The sequence below is a fragment of the Corythoichthys intestinalis genome, chromosome 9, assembly GCF_030265065.1.
Source record: "Corythoichthys intestinalis isolate RoL2023-P3 chromosome 9, ASM3026506v1, whole genome shotgun sequence".
NCBI lineage: Eukaryota > Metazoa > Chordata > Actinopteri > Syngnathiformes > Syngnathidae > Corythoichthys > Corythoichthys intestinalis.
This window is the reverse complement of record NC_080403.1, coordinates 37,398,536-37,418,276: the sequence shown is the minus strand read 5'-3', so window position 1 is coordinate 37,418,276 and position 19,741 is coordinate 37,398,536. Positions and strand designations below refer to the sequence as shown.

General features: G+C 38.5%; 1 protein-coding gene across 4 annotated transcripts in view; it reads left to right on the top strand.

Annotated features, from left to right (window-relative positions):
• Positions 1-19,741, top strand: part of slc2a9l2 (solute carrier family 2 member 9, like 2) — a 216,479-nt gene that overhangs the window by 21,310 nt on the left and 175,428 nt on the right. For 3 of the 4 annotated variants that reach the window (XM_057844887.1, XM_057844886.1, XM_057844885.1), the window contains exons 4-5: positions 11,628-11,788; positions 16,185-16,309. In XM_057844887.1, the coding sequence (XP_057700870.1) occupies positions 11,628-11,788; positions 16,185-16,309 (286 nt within the window). The remainder of the gene's footprint in view (positions 1-11,627; positions 11,789-16,184; positions 16,310-19,741) is intronic. The other variant, XM_057844888.1, reaches the window with a different exon arrangement.

Here is a 19,741-nt window from a genome sequence, read left to right as displayed (position 1 = left end):
CACAGACAAGGCTGAAAAAGCAGTTTCTGCTCTTGCACCCCTCTTTAAAATAAACTGGGGTATTTTAAGCCAAAAGAACTGTTGTGTTTGATAGAACAATATGTCTATATGCTGCATAGCAGATTCATGGCGTATTAAGTCCCCAATCTATTTTTCATTTGTCCGCTTTACCCTGAAAACCCCCGTTTACAGACGTCGCGCAACCGCTTTTGTTTCAACCTAGCCATAAAAAGAAGGTAAGTAATCGTATTTATTATTCAAAATGTCTGTCATTTTTAGCTTAGAATCATTAATCGATGTCTAATATTTCGTTTAAAAAAAAAAAAAAAAAACAAGACCTTAAAAAATTATTCACTCGCATATTTTAAACTCTTAAACAAATTACGTCACAATGAAAAAATTAGCGTCTGTAAAAAAGTCACGGATATCTACTTCATAACTATCGCTTAATTGTATATATATATATATATATATATTTTTTTTGTTACTGTTGCATTTTCTTCGATATGTTAGATTATAAATAATTGATCCAAACAATGAAAAATTGAAAAGAAAAACATTTAAAAGGGTAAATATATGAAAAAGAAAATCTCGGCCACTCCTTGATGTCTGCGATTTCTGCATCGTGACCCATGTTATATTTTCATGTTTTACCCATAAAATCCCCCCAAAATCCAGCTGTGGCCATTCACAGCTGTGTCTTGACATTCAGTGATACGTGCTACACGGAGTTTTTGGATCGAAACAAGGTAAATACGCGATAATATCTCGTTAAAGTCATGGCCTCTGTAATTCTGCTCTCGCGTGCTCTCACCTCCAGATAGGGTTTGCTGTTTGAATTATTTATTTATTTATTTTTTGTTGAAAAAATGCCCTCCTGTTCAAAATTTTTCTTCCTCTAGAAAATTGAGATTTTAAGCTTTCCAATGATGTATCACACATGCATAATGGACAATTTTGAAATTTGGCCAAATATGGGGCCTCAGAGCGGAACTTCAAGTCACCTGAGTGTGACATTGTTGGTTTACAGTGTGCAGTGTTGTCACAGATTACTTGAAAAAGTAATTTAATTACTGATTACTGATTCATTCATTCATTCATTTTCCATGCCGCTTTTCCTCACGAGGGTCGCGGAGGTGCTGGAGCCTATCCCAGCTAACTATGGGCAGTAGGCAGGGGACACCCTGAACTGGGCTAACTATGGGCAGTAGGCAGGGGACACCCTGAACTGGTTGCCAGCCAATCGATTACTCCTCAAAAAAGTAACCTAGTTACTTTACTGATTACTTTATTATCAAAGCAACTAAGTCACTTTAAAAGAACTCCAATGACTAATCAAACCCCCGCTACCTCTAAGATTAAGCCTAATGTCAAAAATTCTGAACTCCCCCTTTAAAATAAAGACCTAGCCGTTAAAATGTTGTCTATAAAAGTTATAAAGCAATAAAACAAACAACAAAAACAAATGAAACGAACAAGAATCCTACAAAGTATTTCATAATGCATGCAGTATAGGCCAAAAGTTTGGAGACACCTCAAGGGTGGATACTTTGAAGAATGTAGAATATAAAACCTGTTTTCAAGTATATCATTCCTCATGTTCATTCATAGTTTTGATATTTTCAGTGAGAATTTACAATGGTTGCTCAAAGAACGTAAATATACAAATCACAAATTTCTTTGAACTATAATAACGGAGAACATAATGTTTGAATCAAATTTTGAGATGATAGTGACCTCAGTTATACCTACGCTCCTTTGAGCTGGAGGAAATTCACGGACTGCCGGCCAAGATGTGTAAGAATGCCTGAGAAGGCCGCATGCTTGTCAACTTTGCAATGCGAGGCCAAATAGCGGATGAAATTTCGAACAGAGATAGTTTGAGCTATGTGTTGGAAAGCCAGAGCCGGCTGCAAATGGAATTTTTTCCCCTCAAATTGTTAAACAAGATTTAAATAATTAATAAGATAAAAAAAAACAAGTGTCAACATTCTGGAGTGGCACTGATGTAAACAAAAATAAATCATAACCAGATGAAGTATTAGAAAAAAAATACATCAATTATACAGTCGTTTACAATGACTTTACCTATAAAAGAAAAATGGTCGTCTGCCTCACAGTGCTGAGACTGCTAATTTGACTCTCAGTGCAGTCCTTTCTGTGTGGACTTTGCTTGTTCTCTTCTTGGTTGAATGGGTTTTCTGTTATTCTTTAAACTTCAGCACATATGACGTTATAAGATCTGCAGCTTAAAATGATAACATACAATGAGGAAAATAAGTACTTTGAACACCATGCAATTTGCAAATTCTCCTACTTAGAAATGATGGGCGGGTTTGAAATTTTCATGGTAGGTGCTTGTCCACTGTGAGGCAAGGCAAGGCAAGGCAAATTTATTTATATAGCACAATTCAACACAAGGCAATTCAAAGTGCTTTACATCACATGAAGATCATAAAAATAACATTTAAATCAACACAACGTAGAAACGAAGACAAAAGATCGCATTTAATCACAGAATAAAAATAAATAAATAAAATAAAAATAAAACAAAAACTACTAGTAATAATAATAATTGAAATCAGCAATGGAGATAAAAACAAGAGGAATAGAAAGCAGGTAGATTGAAATATATAGACAGTTATAGATATGCAGTGCTAAACAAAAGCGTTTTTAGCCCTGATTTAAAAGAGCTAACAGTTTGAGCATACTTCAGACGTTCGGGTAACTTGTTCCAGAGGTGAGGAGCATAATAACTAAATGCTGCCTCACCCTGCTTGGTTCTTGTTCTTGGAACATGCAGAAGACTGGTTCCAGACGACCTTAGGGGTCTACATGTCTCATAGGACTCTAACAAGTCAAGCATGTATTTTGGTCCAAGGCCATTAAGTGTTTTGTAGACGAGCAGTAGTATTTTATAGTCTATCCTTTGACTTACTGGAAGCCAGTGTAGCGATTTCAAAACTGGTGTAATGTGGTCCAGCTTCCTTGTATTTGTGAGGACTCTGGCTGCAGCATTCTGTACCAGCTGCAACTTCCTGACTGATTTTTTATCAAGACCTGTAAATATACCGTTGCAATAGTCCAATCTGCTGAAAATGAATGCATGCATAAGTTTTTCCATGTCTTGTTGAGTCAGAAGCCCCTTAATTCTGGTTATATTTTTTAGGTGGTAATAAGCGGATTTAGTGACGGACTTTAAATGGCTATCAAATTTTAGGTCTGAGTCAATAATTACGCCAAGGTTTCTGACTTGATTTGTAGCTGTAAGTGACTTTGTGCTAAGTTGGCTGCTTATCTTTGACCTTTCCTTTTTTGGCCCAAAAATGATCACCTCTGTCTTCTGCACATTTAACTGGAGAAAATTCTGGCACATCCATTCATTGATTTGATGAATGCAAGTGAGAGACATTCTAAAGAAAACAAATCTAGAAATGATGGGTGATTTTTTAAAGAAATTTATTTGTATTACACTGCTGCAAATACTAGTAGGTATTCGAACACCTGAGAAAATCAATGTTATTATTTGGTAAAGTAGCCTTTTACAATTACAGAGGCCAAACGTTTCCTGTAACTCTTCACCAGTTTTGCACAGACTGCAGCAGGGATTTTACACCGCTGCTGTACACAAATCTTCTCTAGATCAATCAGGTTTCTGGGCTGTCACTGAGAAGCACGGAGTTTCAGCTTCCTCCAAAGATTTTATATTGGGTTTAGGTCTAAAGACTGGCTAACCCATTGTCAAGTTCAAAAATATCAAAAATAGACCCTTAGGTAGACATTTGTAAAATTACCCAGAAATAAGGAGAGAAGACACTCAGTTTTCTTGGCCAAGGAGAGCAAAAGCGTGACTAGCCAGAGGAATGCCAGATTTCGCTGTCCAGTCACCAAAATTGATCTAAAGAAAAATCCTCCTTGGTATTTTTATTTAGGGGTTTGTCCTAATACAAAATGGGTGCCGCCCTGAGGGAGGGGGAAGCAAGCTGGAGACACCCATGTGATTTTGATTGGATATGTGTGTGCATGTAGGTGGAACTAAGTGAGTACACGTATGTAAGCAAAGACTCATGTAAACAATGGTCAAAATGACCCAGACACTTCAGTTATGCAACGCTGCGGCCATGGAAGATGTCCTCGGATGGAAAATTGTCCTCGAAGGTCTAGACGAAAGTCCAGACGCCAGGTGCTGAAGATGTCTCGGAAGGTCTAGTTACGCAATGATGCGGCCATGAAGCAAGGCAGTTGTCATCCCGACCCTCTTTTACTCTTTGTAACACTTAAGCATTATACTACAACCTAGTATAGCAAGCAATAATCATTTACTGGTTATATCAATAAGAAAAATATGGCAATATGTATTATTTATGGTATATATGAGCACAAGCAAATATTCAATCAATCAAGCAAGCAAATATTTAATCAATCAAACCTTGATAATTACCTCAACACACATGCTTGAACCTTGTTATGCTTCTTACGGAGCCACTCCTCGGTTATTCGGGCTGTCTGCTTTGGGCCATTGTCATGCTGGAAGACACAGTCGCGACCCATTTTCAATGCTCTAACTGAGGGAAGGACGTTATTCCCGAAAATCTCACAATACATGGCCCTGGTCATCCTCTCCTTAAAACAGTGCAGTCGTTAGTCCCATATGCAGAAAAAACACCCCCAAAGCATCATGCTACCACCCCCATGCTTCACAGTAGGGATGGTGTTCTTGGGATGGTACTCATCATTCTTCTAACTCCCAACAGTATGAGTGGAATTAAGACTAAAAAGTTCCAGTTTGACCTCATATGACCACATGACTTTATCCCATAACTCCTTTGGATCATCCAAATGGTCATTGGCCAACTTAAAACAGTCCTGGACATGTGCTGGTTTAAGCAGGGGAACCTTCCGTGCATGGTTTTAAACCATGACGTCTTAGTGTATCACCAACAACCTACCAGTAACCTTGGAAATGGTGGTCCCAGCAACTTTCAGGTCATTGACCAGCTCCTCCTGTGTAATTCTTGGCTGATTCCTCACCATTCTTAGGATAATTGAGACTCTATGAGGTAGATCTTGCATGGAGCCCCAGTCCGAGGGAGGTTGACAGTCATGTTTAGCTTCCTCCATTTTCTTTGTTTTATTTAAAAAATTTTTTTTTTTTTTTTTTTTTAAACCTGTCCTGTTCAGCTGTTTGACACAGAGAATGGAAGTCTAAGTGCCCGGATTCTGAACAGTTTTAATGTTTCACATGGAGAGTCTGACATACTCCCATTGTGATCCTTCAAAATACCTTTTTATTATGACAAAGCAGCGAACAGGAAGGGATTATGGGGGGACAGAAGAAAAGAAATACAAGAGAAGAAAGAAAAGAAACACATAAACAACAACAAGAAATACATTGAACATCTAAACTAGTTACTAATATGCTGGTGCTATCGTCAGCGAGATGTATTTCCGGTTTACACCATGTGGGGGCCAATTGGCCAGTGAAAGAGGAGAATGGGGCTGGGGGTGTCTATAAGACTATAAGCTAAGTGATTGAAAGGGGTAGAGTGTACACAAATCAGTTCTGTGATCTAGAACCCAGTAATCGTGTGAATCTCTTATGAGTGTAAGCCCGTTGGCGACCAACCCTACGCCGCCGCATCGCCAATCCCGGCACCGGAACCCCCAACCCGAGCATGCCCTACCACATCCAGCAGCACGCAAGCCCCACCGGGCGCGCGACAGCCACGCAGACGGGCGGAGAAACCGCGCGGGCGCCAACCCAGGGCCACGGCCCCCACCCAGCCAGCCCGGGGAGGGAGGGTGGGCGGGTGGTCGGGGGGGCCATCCCTCCTCCCGCCGCCCAGCAAAGGAGCCACCGCCCCCCCCCCCGGGACCCAGGGTGGCCCCCCGGGCCACACGCGCGCCCATCAACCGGCCTTCAGGGATGGCAGGAGGGGACGCATCACCAACCCCACGCCTACACCCACCCCCGCCCGCCCACCCGGGCCACAGCCACAGCCCCCCAACCGGCACGGCCTCCATTTTCTAATATTTGGTCCAATTGTGGATCTTTTATCACCAAGCTGCTTGGCAATTGCCCTGTAACCCCGTCCAGCCTTGTAGAGGTCTACAATTCTGTCTCTTGTGTCTTGGGACAGCCCTTTGGTCTTAACCATGTTAAGAATTGGAGTCTTCCTAAATGTATGGGGTGGTCAAGTGTTTATATAATGCTAACCGCCTCAAACAGGTCAAAAAGTCAGACTCGAAAAGTCCACTTCCATTCCACTTATTCGTTGGACTTTTTAAAGGCGACTAACAGGTCTTCGAGGCTCACAATTGTAGCTAATAGACAGGTGTTCACATACTTTTTTGCAGCTCTATAATACAAATAAATTGTTAAAAAAAATCATACACTGTTGATTTCTGGAATTTTTTTCTTTACATTGTCTCTCACAGTGGACAAGCACCTACCATGAAAATTTTAAAACTGCCCATCATTTCTAAGTGGGAGAACTTGCAAAATTGCAGGGTGTTTAAATACTTATTTTCCTCACTGTATTAAAAATACTTGTTTTAAACGAGATGTAACTCAAAACGAGATGTTTTCAAGACTTTTTTTTTTTTTTTTTAACATAGCAAGATATTTATGATATATCGTCTAAAATAAGCTAAATACGAGATGTTTTCAAGACTTTTTTACTTAGCAAGATATTTATGATATATTGTCTAAAATGAGCTAAAATTTTTACTTGTTAAAGAGAATTATAATACTAAGGAGCTGTGAGATATCAATAGAACCGTTATGTGGCAAGATAACAAATATTAATAAAGTTAACAACAACAAAAATCACATTCATGAGCAATATCGAAAATAGATCGAAAATTCCAAACATTTCCGAAAGTATTCTGGAAACAGCCGAATGGGGCTTTGACGTCATAGCCAGGAAACAAAAGGTCCAGGCAGGTGCCATCGTTGTTTATCGACGAGAGAGTTGCGTTTGGGTTTTATCAAAAAATCGCTAAAATGATTCAAACCTGTCATACTATGTGGTGTACAAATTGCCATTTGTCGCAATCTAGTACCCATGAATTCCCGAACACGAGAAAAAGAGCTGGACTACGCAGACAATGAGTAAAGTTCGTGCGTGCAAAGAGGGCTAATTTTGCAGACCCAGCCTCCAGTGTTCTTTCAAAATTTGCTCCCTTATAAAATTTTGCTCCCAAAGCTTTTGTGGCGCTGAAAAAGCCCTCTTTTACATTCAGTTGGACTCTTAATGTTATCCAAAGGTGCTAACTAAACTCGATACACCATAAACATACATTTGCAACACGAAAATGGCGTAAATTAATACTTAACGACACGGCAAAGTCGTTAACAGTGAGAGCGCGGGGTGCAGTTGCTGTATGCAGCTAACATGGTAGGATGTGTCTGAGAACTTTTGTACATGTCTTTACATGATCTAACTTAAATAAATATTCCTTTCTTTAAAGAAAGTTTGTAGTGTTTACTTTGGAATCGCTGCATTCGCGGCCATTTTTAACGTTATGCGCATGCGCAAAACCGCAAGGTAGCAATTTTTGATGGGTTGCCAATTTTGTCAGAACACCGGTCGTTTTAGCTTCACAATCGATCCAAATTTCTATCATTTTCTTGGTTTTGCGATGTGTGTAATTACGCGAAGTGGCATGATATGAATCCAAAAGGCATGTGTTTATGGATAAATGATGGAATATTAGCATTTCCCCAGGTGTTTTCATACTCTTTAAGGCACGGGTCCCCAAACTTTTTTCTGTGAGGGCCACATAACTTTTCCCTTCTCTAATGAGGGGCCGGGGTCAGTTTGTAACAGAAAAGGTGTGACGATTGCAGGAGTGCCTAAATGTAAAAATTAGGGCTGTCAAATGACTAAAATTTTTAATCGAGTTAATTACAGCTTAAAAATTAATCGTAATTAATCGCAATTCAAACCATCTCTGAAATATGCCATATTTTTCTGTAAATTATTGTTGGAATGGAAAGATAAAACACAAGATGGATATAGACATTCAACATACGGTACATAAGTACTGTATTTGTTTATTATAACAATAAATCAACCAGATGGCATTAACATTATTAACATTCTGTTAAAGCGATCCATGGATAGAAAAACTTGTAGTTCTTAAAAGATAAATTTTCGTACAAGAAATTTTATATTTAAACCCCTCTTAGGGTTTTTGTTTTAATAAAATTTGTAAAATTTTCAATCAAAAAAAAACCACTAGTAGCCCGCCATTGTTGATGTCAATAATTACACAATGCTCATGGGTGCTTAGGCCCATAAAATCAGTCGCACCCAAGCGCCATCAGAGGGCGACAAAACTCCAAAAAACACAAGTAGCAAGTTGACATTGCACTGTGCTGTCATTTTAATCAGTTTGAGCCGGGCATGTGCGTTAATTGTGTCAAATATTTTAAAGTGATTAATTCAAAAAATTAGTTACCGCCCGTTAACGCGATAATTTTGACAGCCCTAGTCAAAATTTATTGTTTTTCAGAAAGCCACAATCAAATAACCCTTTCTGAATTCTTCACGGAACAAAAGTAAATAACATGACATGACATGACATGACATGACATGACATGACATGACATGACATAATATAATAACACTATTAATTAAATAGATAATAACCAAATAACCATCTCTGGGTTCTTCACAGAAAAAAGCCAGGAAATAAATAACACTATAGAGAAAAAAAAAAAAAAAAAAGTTTTTTTTTTTTTTTGTTCAGGGGGCTGGACCAAATGTGGCCGCGGGCCGTGAGATATTTTGACTGGAAATTAGACACATTCTTGGGAAGATTTTAAAATTTTGCAGTCAACTGATAATCTTCTAAACTAAAAAAGCAAAACTGTTACTTTGGACATTTCAAATAAAATGCCATTCCCTTAAATTTTCATATCCATGACAGTTATTAGAAATAAAACTTGGCAGATGACAGTCCCCCTCAACAGAGAATGTAATGAACACGAACTTAGACTGACAGTCAAGCACGAAAATAGATAAGTTAGTGAGCACACGAATGACTGTCTTTTGTGTATATTAAAAAAAAAAAAAGGGGGGGGGGCGGGAGCAGCACTTGTCTGTCATTTTTTTTTTCTCATGGGATGTTTAGACCATTTAAATTATGTGACTGCGATGAACACTGGTAGAGGAAGGGCCAATGGAATTACAGTATGTTATCCATTAAATCCAGACATATAGTACATATTGTATACGTTTATCCCAGTTGACTTCTGGGGAAAAAAAGTGGACTCTACTCCACATATGTTGCCAGTTAGTCACAGGTTTCAGAAAGAGACTGTTACAATTAGATTCACACTACGTAGGAACTGACCCGACACAGCCTGTACCAAAGTCAGTTGAAGGTACAGTGCACCACCACCAACTGAATAATGTTAGGCATGTAAGAAATATGTCCTGCATACTTGTTAGAATTTCACCTCTGAAAAAGTACATTTTGCAAGTATAATGGTATGTCAAAGGGGCAAAATTAATGTTTTGAAAACTCCATGCATATGAAGTTATTAAAAATCCTGTTCTTACCTAGAGTAAGATCATTTGCATACTGTAGGTAAAAGTGACAAGTAAAAATTCCTAATGTTCTTTGTAATCTTTTGGTGCAATGTGAGCTCTCACTACTGAGAATCACTGCAGTCACTTTAAATACTTACTATGCAAATTTCAGGGCTACATCCCTGGTATAAAATCCACAAAAAAAATTATCTAACCTAAAAACCCCTGTTCATTCAGCTGTAGTAGAATTTTATTCATTAGACATTTAAAATTATGGGGTGATGCCATTCACTAACCTCTGTAATTCAGTGTTTCTTTTGAAACCCTTATTATCATTTATACCAGACAGTGTTGTCACAAGCCTTCTTTTACATGCAGCATTTTGGTCTCCTCATATTTCTTTGATGGTTTGAGCTAACACAAGTTTATCAAATTATCCTAACTGGTGACTCTCAATGAAAAGAAATGTATTGCATGATTGAGTCAATATGGTGAGTCATGTGCTTAAGATAGTCACTGGATAAAGAATTTTGTTGGTAAGGAATGTCTTATTTTTAATTTAATATGCAGATATACACTACACTCAAAGTGCATTTAGTACAGTGAGACCATGACTGCAATAAATTTGAGGTCAATGGATCACAGGTTTGATGCGGTAATTGCAAGCAAAAGGTTAGTTTATTTATCTGATCCAAGTCAGGTGATTGTACTGATTTAATCACTCTATGATTCAATTTCCAGTGTGCAATTTTCCTTCCAATTGCATTACACCATCAAAGAATCAGACTACACAGATGTAGTCGCGCAAGACTAAGGACGTTCGGAGCGGGATATAATGCAATATCAAACAGCAACAAAGACGCAATAATACGAAATAATAATAAAAACTTCATTAATGTATTCTGAAGCAATGATTTGTAGCGATCAAATGTTTTTTCAATAGAATGCAGAAGGTCAATAATCAAACAGTATATTCACTGCTTTGGGAAATTTGGGGTGTGGTGTGTTGTGAATATTTTCCCTCATCAATGTAAGATATGGGGTGTGACAAAATATCGAAATGGTGGTATATCGTGATACTTTGTATCCCAAAAGGTTATCGATATGCTCCTGCAAGAATCGAGATATCGATTTAAAAAGGTGTCAATGTCTATATAAAAAAAAAATAAGGAACCAACAAATTGCTACCAATTGTCTCAGTTAACTCTAAGGCTGCCTTGACAGTGCTCGACACCCAATCCATTTAGACTGGGAACGTTCGTTCATTCGAAACCAGAGCATTCACAGTCATTCTGTCAGATTTTCAGGGCATTTACCGGTCACTTGCTATTCATTTTAGGGCATTTCCAGGTAATTTCCTGTTGAGTTTGAGTCGCTGCCTATTCATTTTGGTGACTCCCAGGTCACTTCCTGTTTTGTAACACAAAATAAACAGGAAGTGACTCAAAAAATACCCCAAAATCAACAGGAAGCAACTGAAAATCAACAGGTAAATGACCTTAAATGGCCCAAAACTACCTCATTGCCTGTCATTGGCTGCCACTAACGGCCATAGACGTTCAATCCGTTTGAAGCTTAAATGGATTGGACGTCTACTAGTGATAAACTATTCCAATTCACAGCAGAAGCTTGTTTTTCTGTTTATTAGTTGTTTTCAGAATATCCTAGAATGATTTCCTGACCAATGTATCAATAATCGTCGTATCACCATATCATCAGATCATCGTTATCGTGAGCTTTGTATCGCAAACCGTATCATATCGTGCGGCACCAAGATATTCCCACTCCTAGTAAAATAAGTGCCTTTATATTAAAAAAGGTTGTAAAACATGTGGTAGTGGTTCGCAGAGGGCGATAGGTAAAGTTGAGACACGGAGAGGAAGAAAAATGAAACTTGCAATATTAAACTATGTAAAAATATATGTGTATAATGGTATTTTTTTCAGATGACGATGGTCGATTATATTAAGATAATGATTAATAAAACTGATTAGTTCTGATATCTCATACGGTATAAAAAAAAAAACACCTTATAAAAACACTCTTGCAAAGGTTAATTTTTTCCCCCTCGTGTGTCTGTTGCAGTACATTAAAGCTTTTTACAACCAGACATGGCTGGTGAGATACAATGAACCTGTCAGCGCAGAGACAGTCACACTCCTTTGGTCCATCACAGTCTCCATATTTGCCATTGGGGGCCTTTTCGGAGCACTTTGTGTCTCTTGGCTCATAAAACTACTGGGAAGGTGAGATGATTTCAGTATGTTGATGATGCACTTTTCCATCTTTGTTGTTAGATCAACAGCCTCTGTTGGGCCACTTGATATAAACAAACGACCAGCACGGGAACTCATTTATTTCACAGCTATGACTAGATGGCCAATGTGTAAAACGGTGACATGAGAGTACATTTTTTTCCCCAAAATGTCATCATACTAAAAGTTTAGCATTCAGGAAGAATTTAATCGTATAGGCCTAACCCTTAAGGGACCCACAGATAGAAAGGCTTGTAGTTCTTAAAAGATAAACGTTATCTTGAGGTAAAATATTTTGATATTGAAACCCATCTTGATGTTATCGTTTTCATCCAATTTCTAAAATTAGTTTAACTAGTAGGTCACCATTGTTGTTGACGTGGCAGGGCGGTGACGTCACATGGTTACGCTGCTGGGCTTCCAGAGTATGACTCTAGCGACATAAACATATCATCTGTTCAACCCTTTCAATTTGAACCCGAGAGGAACATTAATGAGCATGACAGCATTGTCGATATTTCACAAAACTAACAGCAAAAGCAAAATGAACAGGAAAGACGTGATGAGACGAGGCGAGAGTAGGAAAAAAGAACAGTGTTCTGCCAAAATGTACTACACCAGCGAAACGTGTGGCGAATTTGACACCTAAAGTTTGTTCTGTAAATGAATTTATGCATATTTTTCTTTTATTGTATACTGTAATGTTCGTAACTATGTGCATTATTCTGATATAATGTTTTCAGAAGCATCCTAAAGTGCACGCAACGTTACTGTTGTTTTGGTCACGTGATGCGGGAGTGCGATAGACAGGCACAGCCTACCGAGAGCCGCAAGTTCTGTTTGTGCCGTTAGCTCCATGTGTTAATAGAGAAACAAAGTTGTCAGCACGTCGTGTGTTCGATACCTTTGTCAAAGAAAAAAGCTCAAAACAAGACACTATGCACGGTCCCTTTAAGGGATGCTGGGACTGGAAAGCTGTGAGTAGTAGGAAGCCAGGGGGAGATGAGCGAGAAGCAAAAGTTTGCGGTCGAACGTGGCGGCAGTCTGCTGTTATTTTGTTTATTGTTTTTTTTATTGTTGCCACAATAAAGTGGAGAAAGACACCAACAACTCCTCTCCTCCTTTTCCCTCATACGGGGCTATTACAATACATTTTTAAAAAACGTTTTCATATTATAATTATTTTCTATACATGAGAGGTGCCGGATCTGCCCAAATAAGTCCCAGAACACAGGGAGGCCAAAATCAAGAGGTGCCGGATCTTGTTCCGGCGAGATCCGGCACAAATTAACCCCTGGTCATCTCAAAATGTGTTTGTCTTTGTTTAGTTTTTGTTGACGAAAACTAATTTTGTCTAGTTTTGGTGAACGTTTACTAAAAATGTTTGTGTCTGTAAAATTAATAAAAAAATTACTCCAAAAATAAATAAATAATGGTTCCCGACTATTTCCAATGAACATTGACAAATGAGGAAATAATGTAACGTCTACAAGAAAAACGCCAACTTGGTGATAATACTCGCTCAGAAGTAAAATAATACATTATCTTCAATAATTATACCCACCTAGATGCCACAAACTGTATGTAAAAAAAAAAAAAAAAAAAAAAAATTCCAAGAGTTTAAGAGGACGCTCGCCGTTACCTTTAGCCTAATGTTATTACGAATGCCATGCTAATGCTATGAGTTACATTTTGTGCGTGCTGATCACTCAACACAGACCTTTAAAAGCTAAAGCAACATTGCGTATTTTCTCTGGCTAAGATGAGAAGACCTGCCGTGTGTGTTTCAAATCAAGCAAACAGGAGACTGGAGAGGACACTGGCACGTCTCATGGGTTACACAACCAGACACTGCCACGATGCAGGCTAACTACACATAAAATGTCACATATTGTGAACATGTGACGAAAATTATGGCGCATTTTCATCTCGTTCTTGTCTTGTCAGATGAAAACTGGCATTTGTTCCGTTGTTTTAGTCTTCCAAAACACATTTTTAGCTCCTTATCGTATTGTCAACGTCATGAAAAAATTGTTCGTTGACAAAATGTTTTCGTTATAGTCATTGTTGATGAAAACAACACTGATGTAGTTTTCATTCAAGTCATTTTGGAAAGATGCCTTACCTTTACGTATCTCAAATTAAAACCTGTGGTCCGTACTGCTCACATTTTCAGTGTATTATTCATTTCAAATCCCTTTTTCTCAGTGAGAAACCAGAGAATGCAAATCCGCATTTTTTTCCCTTTAAAGTTGTCTCAAAAAGGCTAAAAGCTATAGGTCAGGGAATAGAGATGAATGGATAATAGCAAATGACGAGTATGTGAATCAAACAGTGAATAACTCATTAAAAGAAAAAGTGGTCATTTCTTTTCATATCATCCTGAATTATTCAAAATGGAATATTTTATCACAAGATCTTAAAGAAATGCTAAAGTGTTTCCTGAGAGGCTCTTCCAATGCGGAACCTCCTGGTGGGTCATGTCAGCGTTTGTATTTCGATTCAATTAAATTTAAGAGACAAATTTACCAATCTGACTAAGCTATTTTACAGTATTCTATAGCTTGAAAGAAAACATAAATACCACATAGTTTGTGATGCCCGTGCTTAATAAAATAAAGCTGCTGGCTTGATGTACTGTAGATATTTTGTATCTTACCATTAAAACAAATTTAATGGTAAAGCCTTTTCATTATCAAGGAGGGTTATTTTCCAAATTCTTTACATGCTTCACTAAATAATACCATTGAATCACAGCTGCCACACATGACTTCAAGTTTTTTGCTAATAATATGTACACTGCTGGCCAAAAGTATTGGCACCTTTGCAATTCTGTCAGATAATGCTCAATTTCTCCAAGAAAATGATTGCAATTACAAATGCTTTGGTAGTAATATTTTCATTTATTTTGCTTGCAATGAAAAAAACACAAAAGAGAATGGGAAAAAAAAAAATCATTATCATTTTAAACAAATCTCCAAAAATGGGCCAGACAAAAGTATTGGCACCCTCAGCCTAGTACTTTTTAGCACAACATTTAGTCAAAATAACTGCGAACAACTGCTTCCGGTATCCATCAATGAGTTTCTTACAATTTGCTTCTGGAATTGTAGACCATTATTCTTTGGACAACTTCAGGTCTCTGAGATTTGAAGGGTGCCTTCTCCAAACTGCCATTTTCAGATCTCTCCACAGGTGTTCTATGGGATTCAGGTCTGGACTCATTGCTGGCCACTTTAGAAGTCTCCAGTGCTTTCTCTTAAATAACTTTTCTAGTGCTTTTTGAAATGTGTTTTGGGTCATTGTCCCATGACCTCTGAGGGAGGCCCAGCTTTCTCACACTGGGCCCAACATTATCCTGAAAAATTTGTTGGTAGTCTTCAGACTTCATAATGCCATGCACACTGTCAAGCAGTCCAGTGCCAGAGGCAGCAAAGCAACCCCAAAACATCAGGGAACCTCTACCATGTTTGACTGTGGGGACCGTGTTCTTTTCTTTGAAGGCCTTGTTTTTTCCCCTGTATACTCTATGTTGATGCCTTTTCCCAAAAAGCTCTACTTTTGTCTCATTTGACCAGAGAACATTCTTCCAAAACGTTTTTGGTTTCCTCGGGTAGGTTTTGGCAAACTCCAGCCCGGCTTTTTTATGTCTCTGGGTCAGAAGTGGGGTCTTTCTGTGTATCCTACCATAGAGTCCCTTTTCATTCAGATGCTGACCGATTGTACGGGTTGACACTGTTGTACCCTCGGACTGCAGGACAGCTTGAACTTGTTTGGATGTTGGTCAAGGTTCTTTATCCACTTTCCGCACAATCTTTTGTTGAAATTTCGCGTCAATTTTTTTTCCCGTCCACATCTAGGGAGGTTAGCCACAGTGCATTAGGCTTTACACTTATTGATGACATGGTAGACACAGGAACATTCAGGTCTTTCGAGATAGACTTGTAGCCTTAAATTTACCCATTTTTCCTCACAATTTTGCTTCTCAAGTCCTCAGACAGTTCATTGGTCTTCTTTCTTTTCTCCATGCTCAATGTGGTACACACAAGGACACAGGACAGACGTTGAGTCAACTTTAATCCATTTTAACTGACTGCAAGTGTAATTTAGTTATTGCCACTTTTGTCTGGTCCATATTTGGAGTTTTGTGTAAAATGATAATTTTTTTCATTCTCTTTTGTGTTTTTTTCATTGCTGGCAAAATAAATGAAGATAGTACTACCAAAGCGTTTGTAATTGCAATCATTTTCCCGGAGAAGTTGAACCTTATCTGACAGATTTGCAGGGGGGGCAATACTTTTGGCCAGCAGTGTATACAGTACTTACTGTAGTATGGGTACTAAAAGCTTCACCCCCCCCCCCCACCCCCCTAACTCTTTTAAAACAGAAAAGGAACCTTGTTGCTGAATAACATCTTTGCTGTGGCAGCGGCATTGCTACTTACCTTTGGCGAGAGAGCACGGTCCTTTGAGATGCTCATCATTGGCCGCTTCATTATGGGAGTCGACTCTGGTAAGTCGAGCGTTCCGTGGCTGAGGCCAGAGAGTTGAAGGCTTCTGTGATATGAATAAATCTCTACATGCAGTACTTTAGTTAAACAAAACTATTATATGTATATTTAGTTTTTTCCTTTGTGTACCCTCAAAATTATGACTTGTTTGGTTAAGCGTAAGAGCTTCGCACTGCATGGATAAATTATGTAATATAATAATGGCCCCTCCCACGGAGATTAAAACAGCCCCGGGAAATATGCAAATGTTGTTGTGCCGACTTATTGCTGAGAGATGGCCTCATCAAGCTCGATATTTGAAATTACCTGTGTGTGTTTGTGTTTGATGGGTGTGCAATGCCTGTGAAATTAGAGCTTCCTTCCAAGCATCAACTTTAGTGCTGTAATGAGAAGAACTGCTACCTTCATTAAGTGTTTGAAAGAGGTGATTAAAAACAAGGACAGGGAAAGCAACGCTGCCAATTAGGGCTACTTTTATATACATGGATTTCTCGGGAAGTTTTTGTCAGATGCATATGTTGATTAACGCACGTCATTTGAAGTGTGTGCTGACATAATAACTATTAGGGTTGTTCCGATCATGTTTTTTTGCTCCCGATCCGATCCCGATCGTTTTAGTTTGAGTATCTGCTGATCCCGATATTTCCCGATCCGATTGCTTTTTTTTGCTCCCGATTCAATTCCAATCATTCCCAATAATTTTTCCCGATCATATACTGTACATTTTGGCAATGCATTAAGAAAAAACTGAATAAAACTGAATATATACATTCAACATACAGTACATAAGTACTGTATTTGTTTATTATGACAATAAATCCTCAAGATGGCATTTACATTATTAACATTCTTTCTGTGAGACTGATCCACGGATAGAAACACTTGTGACTTTGTATATTGTGACTAAATATTGCCATCTAGTGTATTTGTTGAGCTTTCAGTAAATGATACTGTAGCCATGCCCAAATGCATGATGGGAAGTGGAACCATGACTGTGCTACCAATTGATACATCTTCTCTGTGTTGGGAAATAACATAAGGTGTTAAGAAAAAGATCAATTGCCAACTTGCTTCCCCACATTGCTTCCCATGATATTTCGAATCGTAGGGAGAGGGATTGTAAGGCTTTAGCCAATAAAAAAAAGGCTCCAAAGGCTGCCAAAATTCACTCTACTCATTTTACGCTGCCTTTTAGCTCTCTATATAGGTAAAACAGCGCCATTTCAGATTGAGCGCGATAATGTGTGAGTGGGTCGTGAAACGCATGAATTAATTGCGTTAAATATTTTAATGTGATACATTTAAAAAAAAAGTTAATTACCGCCGTTATCGGGATAAATTTGATAACCCTACCTTAAGCCTAAACTAAAGACTCTGGATGAGCGTAACATATTATGTCTGTAACGTTAAATACAATTAAAAAACGATTTAATTAAAGAAAAATTTTAAAATGGCATGGCCGATATTTTTTTGCCGATTCCGATACTTTGAAAATGACGTGATCAGACCCGATTGATCGGCATCTCTAATAACTATATTTGTTTCTTGTTACCGGTGGCAAAATAATACAAAAAAAAAAAAAAAAAATACAGATTGCAATTTTTACCCAAAAAGTTTCAAGTCAACCTATTGCACTAGCACTTTTGTAAGTGAGCAGAACCCAAAGTTTCCAGTAAAAAAACATTAAAGTTTCATGTTAGTACAATTGACATTTCAAGTTATGCTTACTAATATGTACAGTGCCTTGCAAAAGTATTCGGCCCCCTTGAATCTTGCAACCTTTCGCCACATTTCAGGCTTCAAACATAAAGATATGAAATTTAATTTTTTTGTCAAGAAACAACAACAAGTGGGACACAATCGTGAAGTGGAACAACATTTATTGGATAATTTAAACTTTTTTAACAAATAAAAAACTGAAAAGTGTGGCGTGCAATATTATTCGGCCCCTTTACTTTCAGTGCAGCAAACTCACTCCAGAAGTTCAGTGAGGATCTCTGAATGATCCAATGTTGTCCTAAATGACCGATGATGATAAAAAGAATCCACCGGTGTGTAATCAAGTCTCCGTATAAATGCACCTGCTCTGTGATAGTCTCAGGGTTCTGTTTAAAGTGCAGAGAGCATTATGAAAACCAAGGAACGCACCAGGCAGGTCCGAGATACTGTTGTGGAGAAGTTTAAAGCCGGATTTGGATACAAAAAGATTTCCCAAGCTTTAAACATCTCAAGGAGCACTGTGCAAGCCATCATATTGAAATGGAAGGAGCATCAGACCACTGCAAATCTACCAAGACCTGGCCGTCCTTCCAAACTTTCTTCTCAAACAAGGAGAAAACTGATCAGAGATGCAGCCAAGAGGCCCATGATCACTCTGGATGAACTGCAGAGATCTACAGCTGAGGTGGGAGAATCTGTCCATAGGACAACAATCAGTCGTACACTGCACAAATCTGGCCTTTATGGAAGAGTGGCAAGAAAAAAGCCATTTCTCAAAGATATCCATAAAAGGTCTCGTTTAAAGTTTGCCACAAGCCACCTGGGAGACACACCAAACATGTGGAAGAAGGTGCTCTGGTCAGATGAAACCAAAATTGAACTTTTTGGCCACAATGCAAAACGATATGTTTGGCGTAAAAGCAACACAGCTCATCACCCTGAACACACCATCCCCACTGTCAAACATGGTGGTGGCAGCATCATGGTTTGGGCCCGCTTTTCTTCAGCAGGGACAGGGAAGATGGTTAAAATTGACGGGAAGATGGATGCAGCCAAATACAGGAACATTCTGGAAGAAAACCTGTTGGTATCTGCACAAGACCTGAGACTGGAACGGAGATTTATCTTCCAACAGGACAATGATCCAAAACATAAAGCCAAATCTACAATGGAATGGTTCAAAAATAAACGTATCCAGGTGTTAGAATGGCCAAGTCAAAGTCCAGACCTGAATCCAATCGAGAATCTGTGGAAAGAGCTGAAGACTGCTGTTCACAAACACTCTCCATCCAACCTCACTGAGCTCGAGCAGTTTTGCAAGGAAGAATGGGCAAGAATGTCAGTGTCTCGATGTGCAAAACTGATAGAAACATACCCCAAGCGACTTGCAGCTGTAATTGGAGCAAAAGGTGGCGCTACAAAGTATTAACGCAAGGGGGCCGAATAATATTGCACGCCCCACTTTTCAGTTTTTTATTTGTTAAAAAAGTTTAAATTATCCAATAAATTTTGTTCCACTTCACGATTGTGTCCCACTTGTTGTTGATTCTTGACAAAAATTAAAATTTTATATCTTTATGTTTGAAGCCTGAAATGTGGCGAAAGGTTGCAAGGTTCAAGAGGGCCGAATACTTTTGCAAGGCACTGTATGTAAAGGCAACCCAAGCAGGATTCAAACCTGGATGACAGTGTAATACATCGCAAAGTGAGCTACA